General features: G+C 39.3%; 1 protein-coding gene across 5 annotated transcripts; it reads right to left on the bottom strand.

The window, feature by feature from the left end:
- Nucleotides 1–268: 268 nt before the first annotated feature.
- On the bottom strand, nt 269–26,147 carry LOC143450865 (lipoxygenase homology domain-containing protein 1-like). 5 transcript variants are annotated; one of them, XM_076951606.1, is made up of 60 exons: nt 25,585–26,147; nt 25,354–25,425; nt 25,053–25,222; nt 24,607–24,747; nt 24,340–24,454; nt 24,147–24,264; nt 23,964–24,026; nt 23,718–23,881; nt 23,409–23,548; nt 23,163–23,242; nt 22,923–23,074; nt 22,645–22,758; nt 22,434–22,548; nt 21,941–21,987; nt 21,699–21,828; nt 21,409–21,512; nt 21,053–21,226; nt 20,614–20,874; nt 20,198–20,375; nt 19,397–19,579; nt 19,161–19,265; nt 18,912–19,051; nt 18,464–18,599; nt 18,035–18,252; nt 17,537–17,706; nt 17,276–17,379; nt 16,827–16,993; nt 16,436–16,655; nt 16,003–16,157; nt 15,810–15,888; nt 15,624–15,702; nt 15,456–15,511; nt 14,857–15,348; nt 13,022–13,057; nt 12,659–12,849; nt 12,330–12,469; nt 12,178–12,257; nt 11,860–12,005; nt 11,712–11,799; nt 11,201–11,413; nt 10,802–11,003; nt 10,446–10,621; nt 9,995–10,118; nt 9,786–9,910; nt 9,379–9,662; nt 8,873–9,082; nt 7,976–8,131; nt 7,450–7,587; nt 7,109–7,275; nt 6,864–7,011; nt 6,465–6,680; nt 6,253–6,385; nt 5,954–6,081; nt 5,187–5,374; nt 4,713–5,025; nt 4,462–4,604; nt 2,156–2,279; nt 1,566–1,772; nt 1,116–1,225; nt 269–1,045 (listed from the first exon to the last, which is right to left on the bottom strand). In XM_076951606.1, the coding sequence occupies exons 1-60, from the start codon at nt 25,936–25,938 to the stop codon at nt 952–954; spliced, it is 9,276 nt and encodes a 3,091-aa protein (XP_076807721.1). In that variant the 5' UTR covers nt 25,939–26,147; the 3' UTR covers nt 269–951. The 5 variants fall into 5 exon arrangements, with proteins under 5 accessions (XP_076807721.1, XP_076807722.1, XP_076807723.1 ...); XM_076951607.1 differs by having other exon boundaries at nt 14,857–15,342; XM_076951608.1 differs by having other exon boundaries at nt 14,857–15,285.

Genomic DNA, 26,147 nt, shown 5'->3' with positions numbered 1-26,147 from the left:
CAAATGCGGATTTCTCAGTCTTGGAGATCCCTGGGGAAATAACGTTTTTCTTATCAAGTGGTGATGCAATTATGCTTATCGTGAATAAAATGCACTTTATGCTTCGCAAAGTTAAAAATCAAAACCTACAGATCGATTGCATCGATTTTCATTTTGTATACAAGCACATCTTTCCTCGCCTCACTAAACTAGGCCGAAATTGGTTCGTGCTTTTGAGTCTGTAAGCTCCCTTGCATTTTTTGTTTCTATGCTTGACCGCATTAGAAGACATGCTTTATATAGATTTATTTTTGTAAGCCCCAAAATTAAAAAAATTTGTTGCTAATTTAAACGGGTCAAAAAATCACAGTCGCTTAAAAATGCAAAGTTCTAACATGGTTTAACATTTGACACATATAACAGCGAATATTATAATAATTAATATATATTAGACAAAGCTAAAAATGACATTTATTTATATAAGAATATAACACTATTGCAATAACACAGCCAAGAAAACGTACAGGCTATATTTTTAAAGAGGCAAAGACATACAGATCGATACAAAACCGAATAGACACAGATCATATTCTGAATCTAGCTGCTGAGGTGGTTTGTTTAAGGACGGGTTGAAATTTTCGTTCATTTAGAAAAAAACATTCAAGAGCGGGAAAACTGAAGAACAAATTAAATTGATATATAAAATGCCCTGTGAAATATATTGAGATCAGAACAACGGTTGAAAGATTCCTAGTACAGAAAAACCTACATATAGTATATAAAATGTTCAGCGACCCTCTTAAGTTCAGTAGCATGGCATTTCCGAACACATTCCTAAGGTTGATTATTTCCCATGCGGGAAATCACCCTAAAAATGAGTAGATTACGACAACTCCTTCGTTTTCCCAAATAACATTTGATACTAAATTGTCAGTCATGGAAATAGTTTTTCGTATAATTGATCATCATTTTTCACGTCTTTGTTGCATCCTTATCAACATCAATGATATGATGCAAGTTCAAAGTCCGTTCAATGAAAGTGTCGTCTTGTAAATTGGCCAGCCACCTGTCAAACACAAATACCAATTAAAAAACGTCGACCTGTGTAGAGCTTATAGTTGTAAAACCGAACTTACTTTCCACAAATAAATACAAATTGTTTCTTCGCATCAAGCGATGACGTCACAGTGACTTGTTCCAGGTACCAACCCGAAGTAACCTCTCGTCCGTCATGACCGATTATAATCTGTAGTTAACAAGTTGTTATTAAAATACTGACTTTGCTTTAATCGATAAGATACCCAAGACGGGGATGAGCACACAATCAATTAAGGCTGGTGCCGATCGATATACTAGTTGAAATTTATGCGCAGTGTCGATTTATACACTACACTGACTCCAGGTTATACAGCGCAGATCCGATCAATTGCCAAGAACCCCAGAAATTCTTTACAATTATCATCGCAATCAATTACAATCTAATCCCAGCTAAGAACCTGCCTTTTTGAGCCACAAAGGCTACAACTCAAGAGACATTTCAGTGATCTTAGCGCAATTTGGCGTTTGTCATCTGTTCCTTTATTTACCTGTTTGAGGTCTCCAAGATAGAGGCTTGAAACGATAACTTCCACTTCTTCCCCTTCCCTATGGCTGACGTCATATCCGGAAGATGACGTCATCAACCATCGTTTTCCGCTCTCACCGTTGCTTCCGACCAGGGTAATGTAAACGTTGGAGTTGGTACCAGCGTCCTGTTGTGCGCTGGTACTAATGTTGATGATGTAGTTGCAAGTCTTCGAAAAAATCAACAGTTAGGATTGTCTCTGGCTCAAGCCTAATCTTTTGCACCGATTTTACTTAAACCTTAAAAGCATAAAATTAATATCCGGAGCTCAAAGACCCGTTTATTGCAGTACCAAACATTTCTTCCTTCTATTCCCCGAAAAATGTATAGGCCATTAGTTGGTGTCAATTTTTTTCCGATAACTCATTCGGAAATAAATGTATGACAGGGCTGAAAAATACTACTGTATTTCCTGCTCGGTGCCCGGAACCCATTTTATCCCCGGGGACCAATATCGTGAATGAAAGTTAGTAAGGTATTGTATATATATGCATGTAAGGCGATTTAAAAGTTACAACTCAAAATGGTTCAATGCTTGAGTAACTTGGGTACCTTGGGAACGGTAGAGGGATCCTGTCTTGGTCTGGTCGCTGCCAGATCGATCCAGTTCGAACCGGTAATGTGTTTCTGGTTAATTGGATTCCGGCCATCAATAAATGAATGCTGCGGTCGAAAGCTGTAAACAATTCTGTTGAATTAAGTCTTATTTTTCCTGATACCGTTTTTTAGAATTTCTACCTTACACCACTACCTGCTATAAATGGGTTACAGACTTACAGTTAAAACATTTTACACGCATGATTATAGACAAAAATACGCAGGAAACCTGTCAAGCATTACAAACGTCACAATATACGGCATGGACATGTGGAAAATTTAATATTGTAACAGCTAACCATAAAACGAAAAACAATCAACAGGAAATAATATTTAAAATTGTCTGTCTTGTCTTAATGTTATCGTACAAAGTTAGGTTTTTGAAATTCCCGAACAGTTGACGTTGGAAGCGTAAAATGAGCAAATGTAAACAGCACCACTGGATACCTATGCGCTACACGCTTGACATCGTAATAGTGGCATTTCCCACCACAAAAGCATCATTTCTGTTCATTTCTGCACGGTTTTCTGTGTCGTCCACTAACGTCATGTACGTGTGGTCAGCGTGGTCACTTCCTGAGCTAAGCAAACCCATAGGCTTGGCTTGCTTTTTGCAGCAACGAAAGGCTGCGACCACAATACAGGAAAATCCTGCGATAAGGCATATAAAGGCGATTGCCCACGACTTATCACTGCAGTCTTGTTCATCCTCGGCCATATCACAATCCTTAACCCCATCGCAGACGAATTCATTAGCAAGACAACGGTTGGACCCACACTTGAATCGCTGAAAGCATATCCTGCTGTTCCTGGTTGTGTTGTGTTCGGTCTGTTGTGTAGCTTTCGTGGAATGCTGGGTTCGAAAGTGATGTTTGTTGTTACTAATAGTAGTGGATGAACGGGACGAGGAATACTTTGGCAAAGCAGCCTCCCACAATACCACTACTTCTTTGTTCGACCATCCAGTTTTTCCATTATTGACTTTTTGTACACAAAAATTAAATCCGTTTTTTGTTACGTATGTAGTACGAGCTTTGAAATTGCTTTGTTCCGTTTTATTCAGTTTCAAAGTGATAACAGGCGTTTTTGCAAACCGAAACGACCGCCAAAAACATTTTTGGTTGACGAACGTAGATGGACCAAGCTGAATGGAACTATGTTTCATTGCGCTAGTCAATCTCTCTTTAGGTGATATGCACCCCTTGTCACTTATAATGGCGTCGTGTACTTCGTAAGCAAAGAAGTCCTGTACACTGCTTGGGTTTTCAGAAAAGATGAAACCAGTAAATTGCAGTCTGTACTCGCCTTGGTTAAGTTCGATATAAACATGCCGTGAAAACGATTGCCATTTTTTACCATAAAAACTCCACACTAGAGTTTTAGACTGCTTGCTTTCCTCAATAGTCCTTAGTAGTAATGCATCTGAATCAGACAGATTTGCATTCCACTTCAGTCTAAAGTAAAGACAACCAGGGAAATCGAACCGAAAAGCTGGTGACAAAAATGGGCGGACAGAAAGTTTTACAGCTGTATTTTCGTCAGAATTTTGGCTCGATGAACCGAAGCTCGCAGTATTGAACGAAGGTTTACCAGTTGTAGTGTTCACAACTTGAGATAACCCACTTTTTGCGGATGACATCACATGTGCCTCCAAGTGTTTTCTGTTAATATCGGCATCGGCGCCTTGTCTTGCACCTTCCAGTACCGGTACACTTCCATTTACTTGACCAATCCAACTTTTGCAGTTTTTAGTGTTTGTTATAAACTGAGCAGCATGTGACCCATGGTGGGCTAGCACACCTCGGAGGTGCGCATTATGCAGACTGCCCAAGTCTGGAAGAACAGTCGTGGTGTTGCTGGTTTGCTTCATTTCTCCAAACAAACAAGTTGTACTGTCTACGGATAAGCTGGTTGCTGCAACACAGTACTTTGCCAATACAAGAAAAGCAATCACCACTGCGCCTAACTTCATCTTAACCTACGTTCTCTTAAACACTTAATTACAAGCTACAGGTACAGCTACAAAGCGGTACATAAACTTTCCTACGAGAATAACATACGCCCAGCTCAAAAAGTAGGCTTGGGTGGAGTTTAAAAAATATTCCGTATGATGTAATAATTAAAGTATGTTATAATGACATTGTGACGTTTCCACATTAGTTTTCAATAATGCTGTAAATTACATGGAAAAGACTTTAAATTTTAGAGCAATAATTTGTTTAATATATCCACTTATACAGCAATAAATAAAATAGTATAACCTGTAGTATTGTTTGGTCTCTTGATTTCTAACAGAGATCTTGAAAAGTTTCAGATGGGACGGTAACGTCTGCGACAAGGCAGGCTCTAATATTCCCAACCCGACAGAACGAAGCTCTCCGAATTCAGACTTCGATACTGACATCTTCATACGATAAAGATCGCGTTACAACTTTTACAGGCCTAAGCGAAATAATGGGCCTACACTATCAAAAGTGATTGCAAAATGTACACAGTTATGTTATATTTTTACCGTTAATTTGCTGCGGTGTCTTCCCTTGCTTTTAGCGACAGCTCCGTTGAGTGCAACTGTAGCAAGATCAGTGCAACCTTTGTCACCAGTTAGTTGTAAAGCGACAGAAATAACTGGAGTTCCCTTGTTGCTGGTGATAGCGCAGGCTTGTTTGAAGGCGTCCAGGCCACTCCACAGGATTTCCGTATCCAGCTGGACTTGAGTTCGGGCCGACCTCCCGTCCACATTTCGGGAACCGTAAAGGGGTTTTAGAGGGTAGAAGGAAGCGGTTTTTGATTGGGTGAACTCGTAAACTTGGCTTTGGTCTATTTGCCTATAATCATGAGAAGCAGTTATTATTTAGCATGCATATTGCAGTGAAATTTATGCAAAGTGTAAAGGCTCAGATAAATTGAATACGTTGCGTGTAAAATTCAAGCAGTTCTTTTTCAGTCTAATCTCATCTACAGAAAGTTGCAGTGGTGTACGTTTTACCTGTTGCATTCGAAAATTTGTTCTTCGTTGTTGTAGTAACCGCGTTTAACTTTGATCCGATCAAGTTTCCATGGTTGCGTCACTTTACCGTTGACACGCAGGCTGACGTAATCGATTGCGTCATCAAGCGCGACCGCTTCAATAGTAAAAACGTCCACCCGTCCAGGCAAGAATTTACCTTGCTTGTTCTAGAAAATGAAATCTTATTTACGCTACTTTGAAGCGAAATAAAAAATCTCTATTTTTCTTAGCGAAGTGTATTCAAAAGCTAAAGCAACGCTTAGTGCGGTAAACACTAAAATTAAGGACAACATACTGTTACATTTTACGATTTCTACATCTGCAATGGTTTTAATCCACTAAAGTGCGTGTTAGTGTCCATTTTTACAATCCAGGTTTTAAAAAAAACTTGCCCAATTTATAAAGTATTCAAAACAACCAACTCCATTTCGTGAAGCTTTTTTACTCACCAGTCAAAACTCGAAAAAACAAATGCAACTTTAATCAAATTGATTTTGTCTAATAAATTTTAAGCCAGATGACGCAAGTACAGTCGAATGTATAAGCCAGCCTTAAAACAATAGTATTCGAAATCACACTAGTACACTACCACAGTAAGCCTGCTAGTATATAAAGGACTATAAACATTTTTAATTTCGACTTCGGACCGATAGGTAAAATGTTTTGTAGTACCCATTTCATCTGAGTTTTTGTCATTTTTCACAATTGAGTTATGCTGGTTAAATTATAATGACGGCCAACGATACCTCTGACGTCACGATATTTCGCCATCCAGTGTCGCCATGGTTACCATGCAGTTGGCAAGAAATAAGACTGGGTGAAAAGTCGCGATGGGATTGGTCGCTCGTATAGAAAATGATGTAATAATCGACCACTGTGCAAATATAATGGCATTCAATAGCATTGTCTTCCAACATACTAGAATAACTAGTAGGTGCTTCTTTAAACAATGTTACTGCATATTCTTTTACACGTTGTCTTCCAAAACTAATATCATCTAAATTACGTTACATCAAATTAACGATTTCAGCAAAATCGTCCAAACCTGGTTTGATTGGTTCATTGAAACGTGAAACCGGAAGTTCCCGCAGATAACCGCGATGGCTTCCCTCCCACACAGGAGCGCTATCAAACACAAACCGTAACATTTCGCCAGTGTCGTTGTCGGTCATCGCAAACTGAAAAATTATAAAAGAAAAAAATAACACAAGCGTCATCACAGTTCATTACTGGCTTAGGCTGGGAACAGCTCAATACCTCCTTCATTGGCCATATTTTTCTGTTAAAATTTTCAGCCCCGTCCACTAATGATCGCAGTTTTATCATGTTTGACGTCACTCTTTCGTCATTGGACAAAGATTTAGCGGGCGGAATTTGGATATGGAATTCATCGACTTCCTTGGTGAGGTGACGTTTGATGTCATGCTGAGTTAAGTCATCAAGGCAAACAGCGAACGACATTTCCAGGTCCTCCTGAATGTCAAGTATATTCAAATAATATAAATCATTATAATTGATAAAAATGATTTCGTGTTTAAATTGTTTTACAAAATATTGCAAAACATTTATTGGTTTCACATGTTTGACCCAAGATGAAGCCGCAGTTTCCAAAGTCTCCGTCTTAAAATTACTGGTACAAGATTCAAGATTGAGCACCTGGTTAATGACGTCAGCCTTGGCATAAATCTCACATTTCCATTTGCCCTTTGAGCGCGTGACGTCAATGTTTGGCTGGTTCACTCTGGTACCCATGACGCAAATCTCACGTTGTGTAACCTTATCGTCTACAGCATTATCGAACCATCTTCATAAGTAATGTAAAGAAAATGAACTTCCTATATACACAACGCACGACTCGAAATAGTGAAGGAGCTACTAGAATAGAGGTAACTTTCCCTTACTTGTAACAGGGGAACACGTGATCAGTTTTTAACCCATCACGAGTATCGCGGATTGTGATGTCATCAAGAAACCAACCGGATCCTTCCCCCCTTTCAGTATGACCAATCATGACCTTGCGGGGCTCACCAACATCGATGGTTTCCAGCACGAAAGTGTCCACTTGACCCTGTCCAATAACAAAGCTTGTGACGTCAAGTAAATTATTGATTCATGTGACGAATGGCAGAATTCACTGGTAGTTGTATTAATTATCTTTTTCTATTACTTATAATTAGTTACATAAATAAGTTACTGTAGAAATATCTGTTGACTTGATGTGATGCTTTGTGATAACGCTCACCTGTCCAAACAAACTTTCCCCATCGCTTACTAGCTCCGCTAGGGAACGGTATCCGGTGTCACCTTTGGTTCCAAGTAAGTTGAAGCGAATATCAGCGTCGGTTCCGGCTGATACACAATCCCCGGTTTTCACTTTTATCTGGGTTGGAATAATTGTGTAAAATGTTCAGCATTGTTAACGAAACCATAAAGTTGGGTGCTTTACATTATGTTACGGAAGCTACGAAGCCATTTTTTAACTCGTCGTCATATGTTTTATTACAAATATTCTGTGAGTATTCACCTAGCCTGAGTGTCATACTAACCACAACGAAGGTAAAATTATCGAAATAACATTTAAATATGTATAGGATCTGAAAAGATAAAAATATATCTACAATAAAGGAAAATTATTAAAATTTGTTAATTCTTTACCAATGTAAATTAAATAAATTAAGTAAATTCGTTAAAATTTGGTCTAACATCTTTACGCAAATATTATTGTAAATTTTATTAGTCAGTTTTTGCAGCTGCAGTTTTCAACGTACCGTGTACTTTTGTTGCTTAACTGCATCCTGATCGGGCTTCTGAAGAGGTAGATAATAGATCAAGGCTCCTTTTTCATCAGGTCGGGTGCTGAGCCGTTGGGCCGCGCTTATGATGGAAAGGTATTCCTGATTCGTCGTCAGATCTTTTAACTTCACCTGAGGTTGTTATGAAGTTATAAAATTTTGATTTATCCAGAACTGTGAGACGTTTTTCAAAACAGGTCGCACGTTTATTTGGATCAGTTCGGTAATATTTGAGTATTAGATGAACGAATCTAGAATTATGTATCTATTTTGTAACGATTGGATAAATTATTGAGGTGGATACGAAAATTATTTAGTCCAATTGAAAAGTTAACTACAAAACGAAGCGTCCTAAGTAGACCAGGTCAAGTGGAAATGTTTCAAGACTAATAGCATTTGATCCAGTATGTTGGATGTTCTTGTCGTTAAATTGTAATTCAACAATATTAGGTCAAACTGCTGTTTTACTCACCAACTTAGATTACTTTGTAAAAAGATAGTTTTAAATTTCAAATTGTCAAGTAAACGTGGTAGGAAAATTTCGATAGGGGTAATGATGCAGAGCATAAAAAAGCGTAGAAAAATTTCTTGAGATTGTGCTTTATATTGTTGAAATGTAAAAGTTCATTTCAGATTTTTTGTTGTGATAAAAAACTAAAATTTAGTTTTTCTCAAAAATATGATGTTTTATTTGAGTCAGTACGCCTCACAATCACTTAAAATATATTACGATTAAATTTGGATATCTTGTAATCTTTTAAACAACCTTTGCAAATACCTTACGTGATATTCAATTTAGTTATCATAAAGTGCCACTAAAATAAAATTCGGTAAGTATAATTCAATTCAATTCCACACTTCAGTACAATTTACCTTGTACACTCTGACTGTAGTTTTCTCGTTCAAACACAAGCGCAACTGATGCAAATCTCCAATAGAACTTCCAAGACTGCAATCAATGTGGCGAGTCTGTCGGTCTGACGTAGTGATTACGTCATCAAGTTCGGCAAGTGACAAGTTGAAAATACCAGACGAGCTCCGGGTACCATGTATTGTGGCTGAGATAGAATTGAAGATGCTAGACTGAAAAGGCAAAACAATATTATTTCGTAGTGAAACTAAACACAAGCAATCAAACATGTTTAACGGCTGATACAAATTTCATACAGCTGTAACCTAAATGTTAGTAAAAGAACATCAAAATAAATTTTATAGCTTTTTATTGATATTTAAATGTTGGGCGATTTTATTTAAAGTTTTTTACATCACAAGGCATGCCCTGCACGAATTTTAATTCGTCTTAATTAAAACAAACTGAAATTTAATATACAACCAGGCAGCCTTAGGCATAAACCTCCTAGCGAAGTGAAAATAACGACCTCGTCATACGGCGATGTAGTAAAGGACAATCTCCATATCCCATCTGACTTTGCACTCGAAGACTTGACAAGCTTCACTTGCTTATTGGCGGCTGCAACCCGGAAGTCCTCTTCTATCCTCGCTTCAGGTTCACACCGCTGCAAGGGAACTTCGAGCAAGGCCGATTTGGCGTCAAAGCTTTGATTTACTTCAGATCTGCAAATAACATCCGGCGCCAACTTCTCCGCAAATGTGTTTGGAGCATGGGATATTTTTACATGGATCGAGTCAATATTCCAGCAACCTACAAGAAAAAGAAGACAAAAATGGCGTCAGATACCGTAATCTTGTCAATGCCCTCTAAATTAGAGACACTTAAATTCAAAAGTAAGATGAGGTAAAGCTGCAGCGGAAAGTAATGACGCACCGTCTTCGGCGACAACGTCATCATTGACGTAAACAAGAGCAAGGGTGGAAAGCGAGCCGAGATCAACAGCTTCGAGTTCGAAAAGGTAACCACACACTCGTTTTGTGCAATTTAAGCCATCCATACTAAAAAAGTAAACAAATGTTGATTGTTGTAAGATGTAATAACAGGCAACTTGAATGATTTCCAGTTTAAAACGAGAAACTCACCCCCTGAAAAGGGTTCTGAAACCCGAATCTCCGTTTTCACCAACAAGCTTTAATTGCAAGTGCCCGTAACATCCAACCTCATCGTTATCTTGTACCATGTCCACGTTGACCAAATAACTCACCACTAAACAAAAGACAGTAAGTGGAAACCCAAGACGTATAATAGGTTTAGGTATTCATCTAAACCAGGGATGTCCAACCTTTTATTAAAGTGGGCCGCATTGTCACTTGAAATAATTCAATGGGCCGCAGAACCTATTAAATTTCAAGAAAAATGGGTACATAAAGTACATATTTTTGGAGTGAAAATGACTAACGGGCCGCACAAAAATCTCAGGCGGGCCGCAGGTTGGACATCCCTGATCTAAACTAAAGAGTAAAATGAACATTCTAGTCAAGTCCACCTTGCTCAGTACTTGAGCATTGCACTTAAGGACACGATTCAAGGTACCTTTTTGTAAGGGCTTGTTAGTCTTGGGAGCTGGCAGTTCTTTCACGGTGGATCCGGATTCAGTTGTGAATTTCCGATGAAAGTTGAACATCATTAGATCTTTGGTTCGGGAGTTTTGAAGTTGCACGGTGAGCACGAGGAGGTTATGATCCCGAGGAGAATCCTCCATCTCAACTCTGATGAGGAAAATGGAAATTTAGTGCGAATGATACTTTCAGGCTGTTCCCAGTAAACAGGGTTTCCTTTCATACAAAACCGAAGCTGCCTAGTCCGTTCCTAACGATAATATTTAACGGCTTAAAAGTACTACGGCACCCTTGCACACTTCGACAACTTTCTATCGAAATCAAAAATACCTAAGTTTGGTGATTTCGCCGATGTCGCCCAAGTCAACGTGATCACAGAATGACTTCTCCTGACCCGGTTTCCATAGACCCAATGACAAGGAAGTATGTCGACCTTTGTCGCCGTAGACCACACCTTTCAACGTCACTGACTCATTACCTTGCGTCATCACTTCATCAACTAGCACTGTGACGTCAAACATGTTTTCCATAACTGTAATGATAAAATAGAATTATTAGAGATGAAAAGTTAACAGAAAATGTACAGATGAATTTTTAAACTACACTGAGAAGACGATCTTTTATCACTGAACCAATGACACCACTACCATTACTACTACGAAACCACTACCTACGGTATCATGAAACGGGAAACCACCAACCCTAGCACAACACGTCACAAGAACTTACACAAATCGGTAGAATCCCCACTTGGTGGTGACGTCAGAGACAGCAACTCTTCTTCTCCTGCAGTCGAGTCCGAAACTCCGAGAAGTTTCAGCCTCCTCACAGTTCGGCAGTCTCCCACGTGATCGTCGAGCCATACGTGACCGGGGAAAACCCATTCAAGCGTGGCAAACTCGGATTCTTTGACTGTTAATCTCTCCAGGAACCAACCGGCGCCTTACACGAAACATACGATTTTTGATTGCTAATTTTTATTTGTTTAACTAGCTATTATTGTTATTATCATTATAGTTAATTAACTTTTTAAGTTAACGAGAAACGTTGTTGAAGGTACAAGATAACAGAACAAATTAACAAGACGATTCCTTTGGTAGACAGTAGACACGTAATATAACCATGTATTTTTTGTAAAATAAGTTCTTCATGTAGAATAGGTAATACTTTATTTTGGCCTCCGATTAGATATTTTTAAAGTGCATTTAATAGCCAGGGTTTGAACAAACATCTAGCTTACCATAGCCGATTCCATCATGGCTTATTACAACTTCGCACAGTTTACCGAGATCGACAGCTTCCAGTGTAAACGAGGCAGAGCTGTTTCGCTGCAAAAAGAACAAGCGAATAACAATACTGTTGCCAAACAATAAGAACAGAATACTTACCTGGAAGGGACAGGATTCTCCGTGAGCGTGCGTCAGCTTACGTCGGCCACTGTCTCCACGTTCGCCGCACAGCGTCACGAAAAGGTTTGCGTCAGTTGACGCACCGGGACGGTCGCCAGTTACGATTGTGACGAAATATTGATGAACTGTAAAAAATAGCGCATGAGAAAGCATGAGTCATACCCATTTTTGTAATCGCAAAGTAAATTAAAACGAAAACAGTAGAGCAATTTTTTTGCAGTGCAAAGTGAAATGCAGAAAGACATTTCTGTCACCAGAAATGACAATGTTGTCAGACCAGAATTTCATGTCACTTACTTGGTAGTGACTCGCGATCGTCTCTCGAGATGGGAAATTCCCTAATTGTTTCCTGGTCGTCTTCTGTCGCGGAAAGCCACCTGTTGAAAGAAAGTTGAAGGATAATGACAACCTTACTAAAATTAGCAAAAGCAGGAAAAGCTGCCGGTAACCTGTTGCAACGGAAAGCTATCCGTTTTTTGCTGGACACGTCTTCAAGAACGATACTCTGCACGAGCCATCCAGGCCAGTTGCACTTTTCATTCAACGACAGTCGTATCTTGAATATGTTGCCAATCTCCGGAACTTCAATCTGTTTCATACAAAATTGACCGAAAACTAATATGCTCTGTTTGTCGTTTATATGCATTTTACACGTTTCACTAAAGAAAAACATCTTTAAATTACAGTATTTTGAACATAAACCACCACAGCCGACTGCCATCATTGCATACAGGCAATAACTGCCGACATTAAATATCGTAACTTTCAGTTTATTCACCTGGAATCGATCGGTTTGTCCTGGTTTGAAGCATTCCCTTTCGGCCAGATCATCACCTGCTGGATGATCCAAGAAGATCTGACTACTTTTTCCCTCTTCCCCGTATATCTCCATGGTAACGTTTGCGTCCGGTGGACAGGTCTGACCGCTCGACTCCTTACTAGTGGTGACAATGACGTCATATTTTCCTTCTGTTAAAATAAAATAAGATAAATATGCGAGAAAAACGATTGATTAATTACTGTTCAAATGTTGTAACTTATATGTATTCATCAATAAAACAATGTAATACTTTGTCTGTTACTGCAAATAATGTCTTTCAAGGGTTTTGAAAACACAAAAGTAAAAGATTCTTAGACACACCTGATTTGGTTTCATATGTTTCCTCTTCATCCAATGCTATAATAAGGAAAACAAAAATAATTTTAACAATTTAAAAAAATCAATAACTGAAGAAAAACTAATGAAAAAAGTGAATCACTCCAATCTATGTTTTAACGCAACGTATTCGATTTGTAAGGATCTAAATGATTCAGGCAGTTTAAACTATCGAAGTTGGCAAACAATAATAAGTCACAGACGGTTAGTAAAACAAATCAAAATTGTTCACATTTACTATTAAACAAATACTGCATGCATAGGTAAAGGGATCAGTAATATTCTAAGTACGAGTATACCTAACGATTGGTCATCTACAACAATACCAACAGATACTATAATACGAGTTAAAAAGCTAAAGAAATTTTTGTGAACGAAGTTTGATAACTTATCCAGAAATATTGATGACTTGAAGACGCTAAAATCTTGTTTAAAGATTCGTAAAAAAAGCTTGATCTAAAACGCTGAAATCTACCTTTCCTAAAAAGATAACATAAATTTAAAGAAAACTCCAGAAAGTAGTCAGTAGTACATGCTCATTCGCTAATGAAGACGGCTGCGAAGTAAAATGTACTCCTAACGGGTTGTGGATATCAGTCCTATAACGTGCATGACAAAAAACCGAAGTTCTGTCGTCATATAGTTTCAAGTTCATCACTAAAGTCAAGCAAAATAGTTTAACGTGTTCCCATTTAGAATTCTTGTCTACTTTCTACCATTTTTCTCTCCACTAGCTAACACGACATCTCACATGCTTCAGTGGCTCTCAGAGCCAAGTTAAAGTTCACTCTTCTTAGAGCATCTCCGCGCCTTGTGCGAACTGTTGGAGATCTTCTTGGAGAAAGCGGGAGGGAGGAATTATTTTCTTCAGTCGGAATACACAGGAAGGAAGAAACGTGATTTGGCATCCAGCAAGAATCCACCAGGAGTTCTCGTTGTGGAGAGGAGGGAGTAGTGCTCAAAGGGGGACTTGTTGACTCTGGCTCCAAGGAGGAACTGCTCCCGCTAAATCCGTCCGAATGACAGTTCCGTACTCTCCTTATGATCACTGGCCTTTGGGGGAATAAGAGCTTTGGTCTTCGCGACTTCCTCTTCCTCCTCCTGCCAGAGTTATAGATCGAAGCAGAGTTCGACTTCGGCAGCATGGGGCGAAGTGCCCACTTTTCGTTGTCCAATGTTGCAATGTCTTCGTTACTTTGCTTCAAACTGTTTACATGATTAATCTTAAATGTCGGAAGAGAAGAAGTTGAATTATCTTGGGCGGAGGAACTTTTGGAACTGGATCTAATATTCGCACAATCGACTGTGGTTTCACGAGATTTGTTAACAATAACTGATTGATCAGTAGAAAAGCATGATTCGCTTCGGAATGAAGAAATATACAGAGCTTGTCCTGAAACGAACATTTTTTGGTGATAAACGTCGCAGAAATGTACCTGCTGAAATTATGGCAAGGCTAGTTACAAGTTAATGCTCTCATAAACTAGGATTAATAAGTAAAGTTCGTTTAGAAAGTACCCATATTAATTTTGATTTCAATTATCTATTAGTAAAATACTTTTCTTGTACTACTGCTGGTGACATGTAATTTGAGCAAGAATCATTAAAAATAATGGATTATAAATTTATACAACCTGTGTTCAAAATATTTTCAAATTGTTAAAACATCTACTTGTTGATCGACTTGATTTTCTAGAACAAACTGAGCACACGAAATTACCGCAATAAATGACTACATCATTGCGCAATTCACTATCAGCCGATTGTTGAGTGTTAAGCGAAAATCCAAACTATAGTCCGGAGACAATTGGACTTAATACCTATCAGCCTGTCTGTTGGCTGGTCGGGTGTGGGCCAATCAATGGCTTCAACGACATCGTACAAAGATTGCGCCGAAATGGTCGGTGAATGTGTCATTGTTGTTACTGAGGGCGTGGGAGTAACAAACGGAACGGCATCAATACGAAGAATGTTGGGTAAAGAAAAACGATCTTCTTCGTCAGGATCGGAAGCAAGGAGGGAATAGAAATTCTTAAACGTTTGCTCGTAATCACGATCCGAGGTTGCAACGTCCGAATTCTTGCTTTCGGATGCATTTGCAGATCTAGTCGCTTTTGGATCCAGATCTTCAGGAGGCTCTGGAAGTATTTTTGTTTGTGGCTTATCCGGTGCCGTTCTCTCCTCATCTTTTCCATCAGAGCTTATGCTTGCATCAAGCACTTGAGGGGAGATTGATGGCGGCGTCATAACTTTAACCGCGGCGTAAAGTGGTGAGGAAGACAATGAGATTTCTCTTACAAACGCTCCTGACGCTTATTAAAAACAACTCCAATAGCAAAAGTAACTCGCATAGAATGCAACCAATTGAGTTAAAAATATCTTCAAAATTTTTGCGAAATCGAATCTTTATCAAACTTACGTTCAACGTTTATGGTTCTTTCGATTTTCCCATCATCTTGACCATCATCAAGCCATCTGGTAATTAAGAGTAGATTTCAGTTCATAGTAGCAGCAGCACTTTATGACTTTTACTAAGTTTCTGAGCGTTATCCACTCAGCCAGAACTTACAGTAAATAGGAGTCTTACTTGTTGCAAAAGAAAACGTATTCTTTTGGTGAATATTCCGCTTCTTTAATAACCACTTTGTGCAGAAACCAACCATTTCCTAGAAAAAAAAAACACTTAAAACTTTCGCCTGGAATTTTTGCCCAAACACTTTCGAGGGAAAGCGTGAGATGTTTTTAACATGGCAACAAGCAAAGGCCATCTCACCGTGACCAACTCCATCATGGCCGATATCAATCTTTGACAGATCTCCCAGATGAACAGCATCGATTTCAAACAAATCAACCTTTAAGGCGCAAAAACTGATTCAACATAACTATAGCAAGACCAAACAATTTGTTCCACGAAAAACAGTAAACAACTATCACGGACAGAGATTGAAGGGATTTGAAACCGGTACCTGTGACTCTTGAAAGCGCACATCATGGCTGAGTGACTTGAACAAAGGTCGTCGGCCGGTGTCGCCCTTCTCTCCGTATATGGCAATGAAGACGTTGGCATCTGTGTCGCTCCCCAAGAGACCGCCGGTGTATACCATAACTTGGTATCGTATAACTGCGATGACCGATTGATTAATCAATGACTGCCAAATAAATAATGACCACACAACAGAAAAACATACACGCATTGCTTTCACTTGCTTAATAGCTGACATTGTCAACTATCAGCTGTACATAAACTAGGCCTACATTAAAAATCGTTCAAGTCAGCTTTTGTTCATCTGTCACATATATGTTACTGCCACAGACACATGTACGCTTGCCTTGTACGCAATCTGATAATTTAAAACACGTCAAGCATTTTAATGTGCATTAAGGTTAACTTTAACATACCGGGCGGTGATTCTTCTCCCGGTTTAGGAATAGGAACTTCAAGAAAAGGTTGATAAGGTCCTTCGTTGAAAGATAACCTTTTATGGACATTTAGCACGTGAGTGACGTTGCTTGACACACAGTGCAGCTTGATTCGTTCCACGTACCAGGATGGATCTCTTCCTGTACCGTCGATGTTGAGTCGTACTTTGTAAAGATCTTTCAAACCTAGAAGGTTCACCTGAGGAAAAATCAACGTAAAGCGGTAACAAGTGACGTCAGAAATTTTCCAAAAAAAATCTGAAGTTTCGAAATATAACATAATAGATAGGCTACTTGCTAGCAAAGAAATTGTCTAATTAATAAAGTAACAGGAAGCGACTGCCACATATCTTCAGTTATGTGAACCTACTTTAAATCTCTCGATCTGTCCCGTTTCAAATAATCCGTCTGCTCCACTTCCCAGGAAAATTGGCCCAACTGACGCACCCGTGATGTCACACACTTCAAATATGACCTTTGAGGTAGTTCCGTTCTTAACAGCGCTTCCAGTGGTAATGGATACCTTCCAATCGCCTTCTGCGTATGTTGTTAAGGTAAATGTAGTTTCAATTAATGTTAGGTATTATACTGTAGCCTACTCTAATATGTTTTACCAAATTCAAATTTTATTCATAAACAAGAAAAACATATATGAAAAGTGTTGAAATTCACAAAAAATATGGTTCTCATTGAAATATAGGCCTATTCAAATATTTAGTCAAGCAAACAGTGACACAATTGGCCGCAGGAACAAAGAAAATTCGTTTGGAATTCTGGTGATTCACAAACAAAATCATGACAAAAAGTCTACAATCTCACCTTTGTATTCACTGCTTTCACCTGGTCCTCGCTTGACAGAACGTTTTGACGCCAGATCAAGTTTGATCTGTGTGGTGCTGCCAACTCTGGTCGTGCCCAGCCATCTTAACATAAAGGAAAATTTTCTTATAACCTGTGACTTGCGCGTTATCTTATACGCAGTACTTACAAATCCGAACTAACTCTGAATCAAGCTACTGCTATCGTAATCTAATAAAGTCATGTATGTTGACCGGAATATCAACCAATCTACTCTCTTACTTTTTGCACAGAAAAACGTATTCAACTTGCGCGCCTTCTGACTCTCGAACAATTATTTCATCACAGAGCCAAGATTGTGACGCAGCAGCAGTGTCATTCGTTTTCGGGCAAGTAAGGAAACATTTTTTGAGTTCACCCAGACTGACAGCTTCTATTTCAAAGCGATCCAACTAAATTTAAAAACAAATCCATTATAACACGGACAAGTATGAAGTGTATGCGACTTCAGTGAGCTAAGCTCAATTAGGTTTTACGGTATGCAATAAAACAAAAGGAAACGTAACACCTGCTGCAAAGTATTGAGTTGTTGCATTGCTATACTTAGGCATTACCTGTTTCTTAAATAAATATGTTTAACTAAATACTTCACCAGTAAAGCTTTGTAGTTATTACGATATATTTATAAATATCAACCGCAACTGTTCTCTTAATTTCATTCCGTCCAGAAATAATACTTGTAATTATGAAACTATAGTTTGCGGATCTGGAAGGGCTTACCTGACCGGGGACAAACAAGGGTCTAGGACTAGGAATTTCGCCGGATTCGGAAGAATATTTTACGGGCTTCCGCATGAGCAGTCTACGGCCAGTATCTCCGTTCTCCCCGTGCAAAGCCAAGTAAACCTCATGCTGTGGACTGAGTTCGCCAGAATCCTTTTCAGGCAATAATCTCGTTGATTCCTTGCTGGTGCGAACCAGAACCAAGTACCGGAACACTGGAATTAAGCAAGAAAGTTATCAGCACCATTCGGTCGCATATTATTTTAAATTAAGACCTTCGCTAAAAAAACACTATGATCCCTTTTATGGAGGTTTCCCGCAAACATGGAAACTTCATAAACAGTAGAGATACAATTAATCTATCGTTAGAAAGTAAACACAAATGTGGTAACTGAAAATATAACTGTTTATTATTCAGCATATTACTCGGCAAAATTGGTTTTCCGTTGGGTGTTATCACCGGCAACTCACGCACGGTGGCGCCATCGTCCTTTTGGCGAGATATCCATCGATTGAATTTAAATCGAAGAATTTCGTTAGACATCATATCTTTCATTTTCACCTTAACAACATTTTAAAGCGTTTTTAAAATTTATTATTCTTGTCTATGAACCACAGCTACGTTCGAAATACCGCAAACAATGTAGGACGTACGCAAAAAAGAAAGGTGACCACAGCATAGCAGCTATACAACCGTAAATTATTGTGTGTGAAATACTCGTAAAAAACATATAAAAGTGTTTTCTAATCGCGTATAGAAATAAAATTGTCAATTGTGAAAGCACGCGTAAAATACCGCATAAAATAACACAAGTATAAGCAGAAAAATACTTCAAATTTACGAAAAAATTGCAGCTTATCATTTACAAATCACCTGCTTCAACCTCCAGTCACAGTCCGGAGCCGCTTCCTCCATTCCTATCCTGATCTTTTTTATCTCACCAACAGATATGAGATTGGCTTGAAACTCGTCAGTCTGACCACACTGAAACGATCCACCCGGCATACCCTTGCCTGGGCGGTAAATGTATTTTATTTGGAAAAAAAAACTTCAAACGGTCCGATTAAAGTATGGTCACTTGTTGAGCAAGTTTAGCGGCCAGTTTCAACGGAACTATCTTACCTAACGTTATACCCCCTGAGTCGCCCTGGTCCCCGTAAACGAAGAGAGTGACGGTTTCAATGGTACCCGAGTTGCCGGTAGTGACGTAAACACGATAATCTCCATCTACAAGCATTCAATTTTAAGTCAAAAGCAACAAACAGCTAATTTAAAATTACGCTGATCATACAATGACAGCTGAGACACTGTTAAGAGACACTTACACGGTTAAAAACTACCACTAAGGACAAGTATACCTTTTGGCCCGGTGTCACTGCGTTCTCTGCCGCGCAAAGTCACCGTTGCTATCGATAACTTTGACTTTGCAGGTGACAATTCCCTTCTAGAACTTGGTGGGTTTATATCGTCATAATTGGAAGCAATAAAAGAATTATCAGGAGTTTGCCAAACTTCAGCTCTTTCCGTTCTCCTCTGACCGACTAGTTTTCAAAGCAAAAAATGAATTGTTGAAAAAAATGCAAATGCATATTCCCACGCTGAGGTGCTGATCTAAAGACTTAGGGGTGTGATGAATCGAAAAGGAATCGGAATATTACGCACAAACGTCGACAATTGTTGTTATTCTCACGAATCCGAATCTTGCAAACAGATAATTAACTAAAATTGCTCATGGGCGAGATGAACTGGAAATGTAATTAAACTTAATAATTGCAATCCACGCTCGAATATTCATGTGCTGGCTGACTACTCACCCATTAATGTCAATGCACGTAACTGAGATAATTTAATCGGATATGGCGCCAGTATTAGCCCAATATTGACGAAACTGGATCGGAACTCATTTATTTTATGCTGGTTGCAATTAAATTAGTTTTTTAATATAAAATCCATCTTCGGAACGTCACGTGTGTAAGATACGGAAGTAGCATAGAGTGTTAGCTCGTGGTATCCGCAATCAGAAAACATATTCGCGTCATAGTCAGACCAAAGAACACGAAAGATATTTTCCATTAGGAACATGGCAACATAAATTAATACAGTGTTTACAACAGGGTAATCTGAGCATAAAAACATGCATTAAGTCACTAGGGGCTTACATTTGATGATTTCAGGGTAAAATCTTGTGTTTTCTTCGCCAGTGTCCACGGTGGGTCGCGCTTTTCCGTTCGTATTTAACCCAATGAACACCCCTCTGTGTTTCATTGACTGCAGTGTTATGAAGCCATCTTGCTTGTATTTGTGTACTTTGAAGTGGCAGTAAACGTCGCCATTCCCCTGTGAAAGGAACGAGGAGTGGAACGGGGAGATTAGCGGAAAAAATACAACAATTCTGCTCAAATAACGCTAACGTATTGTTATTTGTTATTCACTTATGGCTTCACAAATGCAAAGTAAGTCTGTCGCAATTGCTATAACAGCTATACAATAAAGTTACTGAGTTTAACCATTAGTAGCAAAATAAACTTCACACATGCATACCTATAGCTGTAAAGTTAAACTCTGATCAACTCACCCATCCGTCGCACTGTCCGTCTTTGATCCTGAGAAACCTGGATTTGTCTCTCTCACACTGAAACATCCGCACCCCTTCCGCCACCTTCATCACACGGAAGTGGGAGTATTGGTTCTCGGCGTTTGACGTCGTTCGTTTAACGTCAACTGGGCCAAGGTCGGTTCGATGTCCTGTGCCGATGACGTCACCGTGCGAAGTAACGGACAGCGCTTGCGTCATGCTGGTATTAAGGAGGATGACCGATTCATGACGAAAGCATCCCTGTGACGTACATGAAGATATGGATATTGGTGAAAAGAAACTGATTTTTAAATTTTAATTTATTGACATAAATCTGATTTTCATACAGTAGCTTAGTTATATAGGTATAGGTAGCTTTAATTAACAATAGCGCATACACAATATCAGTGAAAATATACAGACGACATTCTAGACGTACTTTGACGTAGGCCGTGAAAAGACGAGCGGGAGCGTTGGCATGTCCTCTCGTGTCAGCTGGTTTTCCACCAGGATCAACTGTGATGTGTTGTCCAGGGTATTTTACAGATTCAAGTAATACTGAGCGGTCTGGGAGAACCTTCACGTGAAATTCACTGAACGATCCACCTTTGCCCTGGTTAAGACGAAAGATAGCGCTCAAAGAACAGGCTAATTATAAACGTCATTGATAGAAGTAATGCGAGTCTGTCAAGTTCCTTTCTCATACAAGGTCAAACGCAACCCATGCAGTTTATCAGTCGCTTCCACACAGTCTAATGTGTTCTTTGGGACATTTGCCGAGACGTAAGAACAAACCTGTCCCAAAACTCTGTTCTGGTCCAAAGCAAGATAGAAAGCAGACTGACTGACGTTTGGAAACACTCTGATGTTTCCACGACGAAGAACGACCTCGAAGGCGCCTGAATAAAGGTATTAATGATTTTTTATGTATTCCTTGAAAAAAAAGTTTATTCAACCGAAGCTTGTTCGAATACATAGCGTGCTGCAATATCCTCAAACTAGTTAAGACCACACATGCACTTGAAACCAAAATACGTGCAACAAAATATGAAACCTGAATCGTAAGCACAAAAATAGTTACTTACATTGTGGAAGGGCCGGGTCACCCAATCCGTCAACAACAGCGTCATGTCGAAGCCTCAAAGCTTTCCGCGTCGCATGATTGATCAAAACTAATTGATTTCCACGTTGAAACTTCCACTTTTCAAGTTCCCACTAAAGAAAAAAGCAGGTAGAAAAGTTTTTTTTCAAGTCGAGGTGTTGATAAATTTATTCTATAATAGCCATTCGTTATTTTATAATTTGCGAGTTTCATGGTTCACTGTACCATTTGATCATCTTTGTGTCGGTCCAGTTGGCTTCGAGTTCTCGGATCTGTGGAGCACGACTGGTTTACGAAAGATTTCGAAAGACAGTATTCGGTTAATTTACTTTTTAAGAAATGGCTGCATAATAACTACAATGCATGATTAATTGATTATACACCTGAAATTATCATCATGTTGAATTATGTAATTAACCAAATACAGCTCTTATGCAAATATTCATTAATTATATGCAGGTATTCAATGATCTTACAACACCAATTAGCAGGCCTAATATACACAGTATATACTATATACATTATAGACAAAGAAAGCAAAAAATAAATGCCAATTTCTCGGAATGTAAGTTCGCTATAAATTACAGAGGCGATTCAGTTGATAAGTCATTTTGAAAAATACCGCGCGGGCCACTCAGAACCTTTCCGCGGGCCACGGGTTGGACATCCCTGCTATAGTATATATATTTCCTATGGCTCTGTTATTCACGGTACGCACAGGATCTGAATTCTTTCTCCGGATAAAGCTCCCGGATGATCTTTCCATCGTCCTCGCCAGAATCCAGCCACCTGTCGCATACGAAAGTCCACTCATCTGATCCGACCCGATCCTCCTGGAGGAAGAGCACATTGGAGGAAGATTGAATACACGTGCTACTTAGGACTTCAACTAACGAATTGTTAAGAATGGAGGCAAATTATTAACCTACCCTCACAACAATACGTTTCAGGAACCAACCCGCTCCTTTGTCCGAGATATCATGACCCACTACTATCCTGTGCAGTGCGCCCAGACATACTGCGTTTATCTTATAAGTGAAGGTCTGTAATTCAGCAAGTATAAAGTTTAATCAACGCCAGTGTACAGCATTAAAAAATCAATGAATTCCGTAAGAAATAATACAGCACAAGAACTATCGATACAGACAAACCTGGCAACATAATAGTCTCAAACGAATTAAAGGCGAAATGTATCGTCATAGCTTACCCTTCCTTTCGCCTGGGGCTCGGCTTTACCCCCACGTTGAAGGAGACGGGGTCCACTGTCACCCAGGTCCCCAAATAAAGTTAAGTATACACTGGCGTCAGTACCAGCGTTCCATAGGTTACCAGTCGTAACCACGACAAGATAAGTGAATTCTACATAAGGATAAGGATAGCGTTCGAATCCAGCAAACCAATAATGCTTAATTACAAATACTGCAGAAGAACTAGCTGGCTTGAGTACCTGGTAAAGGGGATTTGTCTGTGTGCTGGGCCGCAATTTCTCGACATATTTCACCATCGTCTTCGTCACGAGACAGCCATCTTCAAAATGCGCAATTTGTTTAGTATTGAAGGTTTTATGATGGACAATAAATTACGGTTTTATGCAACCGTAACGTATACGTTACAGAACACAATAGCAAAAACTCATTTATAAAGATATACAAAATAAAATATACATTGATTACGCGTTACTAAGTTGTTGTACCTGTTGCAAGGAAATTGCAGAACTTGTCCGGTAGTGACGTCAGTGAGAGTTACTGACTCGCACAGCCAGCCAGGGGAAGTCCCAGTGTTGTCATGCGCGATTCGCACTTTCCGGATTTCCCCTATGCCGCCAACGCTTACCTAATGGCAAGTGATATGTGACGATATGGCAAGCAGATCAGTCATAACTGACATCATCGCCCAAACAAAACTAAAATCAGCGTAAGTACTAGCTATGTTGTTCGGATGTCAAAATAAGTCAGTTCCAATAGGATTGCAAACTCAAGAGCAAAATGATGATATAAAATACCGCAAACTCGTCTTCATTTCCGCTCCGAAAAGTTGTTCTGCTTCCGTTGTTCAGAAGTAAAGGACCTGTGTTACCTTTGACCCCGTACACGGTTATTGTGACGTTGGCGTCTGTCCCAGCCGCAGCCAACTCGCTGGTCGCGATATTAACCCGCCATCGGCCCTCTGGTAAAATGAAGAAGGTTGTTAATTGAATGTAGTGTCACTTCCACTTGCTAAGCTTGTAATGACGACACGGTTTACATACGAGTCTTCTTGACAACTTTCGGCGTTCTTTCTTTGTTTAGATCGTTTTCGCCGTCTGCTTGATCTAGGAATGTTTAAAGTTTCATTACGTTTAGATTAAGCATCGGATTAACTGGCAAAAAGCAACCGCCCGGTCAACGAAGCAAGATCCCTTCCATAAAAGCAAAGTTCAGCTTAAAATCACCTTTCTTGTCGTCTGTGATGACAACTTTTTTCACTCTGTACTCCATCATTTGAAAGTTCTCCCTTCCAGCAGCAACGTAAAGGTTAGGGCCGTGATACAGGGCTTGCAGGCTCTCGATCTGAAGAAGAGTGACAACAATCACTTTAAGTGAAGTGATTTTGAAGTGAAAAGAAAATAATTTTTTCGTTTTTACCTTTCTACCGTCAGCAGTGAAGAGCTTCTGGACCCTCATGCGGAAAATGTCGCCAATGTCTTCCAGAATATTCTCGAAACCTTGCGGCGTTCTTCGATTTAGTAAAATGCTGTGTCTGCTCGAAAAATGTAATTTTGACAAATCTTATAAGAAAGGCTGAACGATTTTTGCGTTTCGCCAAACGTCAACGAACGCAATATGACTTCAAAGTTTGAACAAAAAACTATAAAAGCGGTAAAGACTGAACCGAAGGAAGCGGAATTTTACCTAAAAGTCGGCTCGCCGTTTTTCACAATGAAAATTTTCTTAGGAATTTTGGTCTGCTGTAAACGAAGAGGACTCCTGAGTGATTCGTCGTCAGGACGTCGAACCAATTGAGCAACGGCTCTGGTTCTGGTTTTTGGTTTGCTGTATGTTAGGAAATTAAGAAAAATTAATAGCACCACTCGTTTTCAACAAGAATGGAAAGTATATATAAAACATGGCTTCATTCAAAGTCGCTGAAACAATAAGGTAACTCGGCAAAATAAGTAAAACGTACAGCCCAAAGTTTTCTCGCAAGATCACAACTCACTGAAAATTACTGAATTAAAACCTATACTGAAAACAGTTCATAATGAAACACTTCACAAGTTTCCATTTTAATCTTATGACGAGAAAGCTTTTTAACCTGCTTTCAATGCACATTCATGAAACCCGAAGTGTTAGCTTACCTGATAAACCATGGCGGGCGCGCATGCTGAGTAGCCTTTAAATTGAGCGGCTTCACAGTCCCTTTATCGGAACATACGTACGACTTGCCTTCTTCAAATTCTTCAAGGCGGTGAATGCGATGAATTGCGTTTGGAGTGCTAATGGTCCGAACACCGAAAGGTAAAGGTATCTACGAACAATATTTTATAGTGATCATTCTCTTACAAAATTCGTTTACACTTTACATAAACTACGACAAACCTATAGGAAATAGATTACACTACAGGGCAGGGTAAAGCAGAATTTGTGCCGTATACTTACCCTGTCTGAAAGAGCTTCTAGCAAAGAGTCAAATGTTCTGAAATTCCTTCTCGTAATTGCAACTTTAAAAGGCTGTGAAATATTATAAAATTATCACTATTGTATCTTCCGAATTAAACATTTGTGGGTATATAGTTTTACTACAAATTACATAAACCAACTGATACGTTGACAATTCGAGAGCTCTTTCATTACCACGGATGACAAAGATGAGCCTCAACACAAATATACCTGCATTTGCACATCTCCACTTTTGTAGAAAGATACGTTTTTGGCAAGAGATTGAGCCGCTGAATGCTTCAGACTAGTCCTGGTGGAAGGAGCTCGCACAGTGCTCCCGTTGCTGCTCCCAGCCCCCAAAACGTCACTTAAGCGGGTGGGTTGCAGCACGTGAGGATAAAAATTCATTGTTGAGTTGTTGCCGAGGACGGAGTAATTGTTAAGGTGGGAATTGTGTCCGAGTTTCGAGTGATTCCTCATCTTCGATCCCATGTTACCGGGATATTGATAAAGATGCGGATTGTGAGTTTGATGTGGAGGAGGTCGAGGCATCGTGTAATCATGCACAGGTTTATTCATTAGCATTTTAATAATCTTCTTTCGTCCCGGAAGACACCACACTAGGCGGAGTAATCATCCACGGATGTCTTTCCTCAAAATCCCTCTCTCCGTTGTTCTTCTTTCAAACATTTCATTTCTGCCTTTAACGCGCAGGAAATATTTACTTCAACGTATCTTTACGCTAACGTCAGGTGTAAAAATCTATATAACAGCAGCTTTATATTTCAAAATGT

This window comes from Clavelina lepadiformis, chromosome 3 (genome assembly GCF_947623445.1).
Source record: "Clavelina lepadiformis chromosome 3, kaClaLepa1.1, whole genome shotgun sequence".
In the NCBI taxonomy this organism is placed as follows: Eukaryota; Metazoa; Chordata; class Ascidiacea; order Aplousobranchia; family Clavelinidae; genus Clavelina; species Clavelina lepadiformis.
This window is presented reverse-complemented; position numbering and strand designations above follow the sequence as displayed.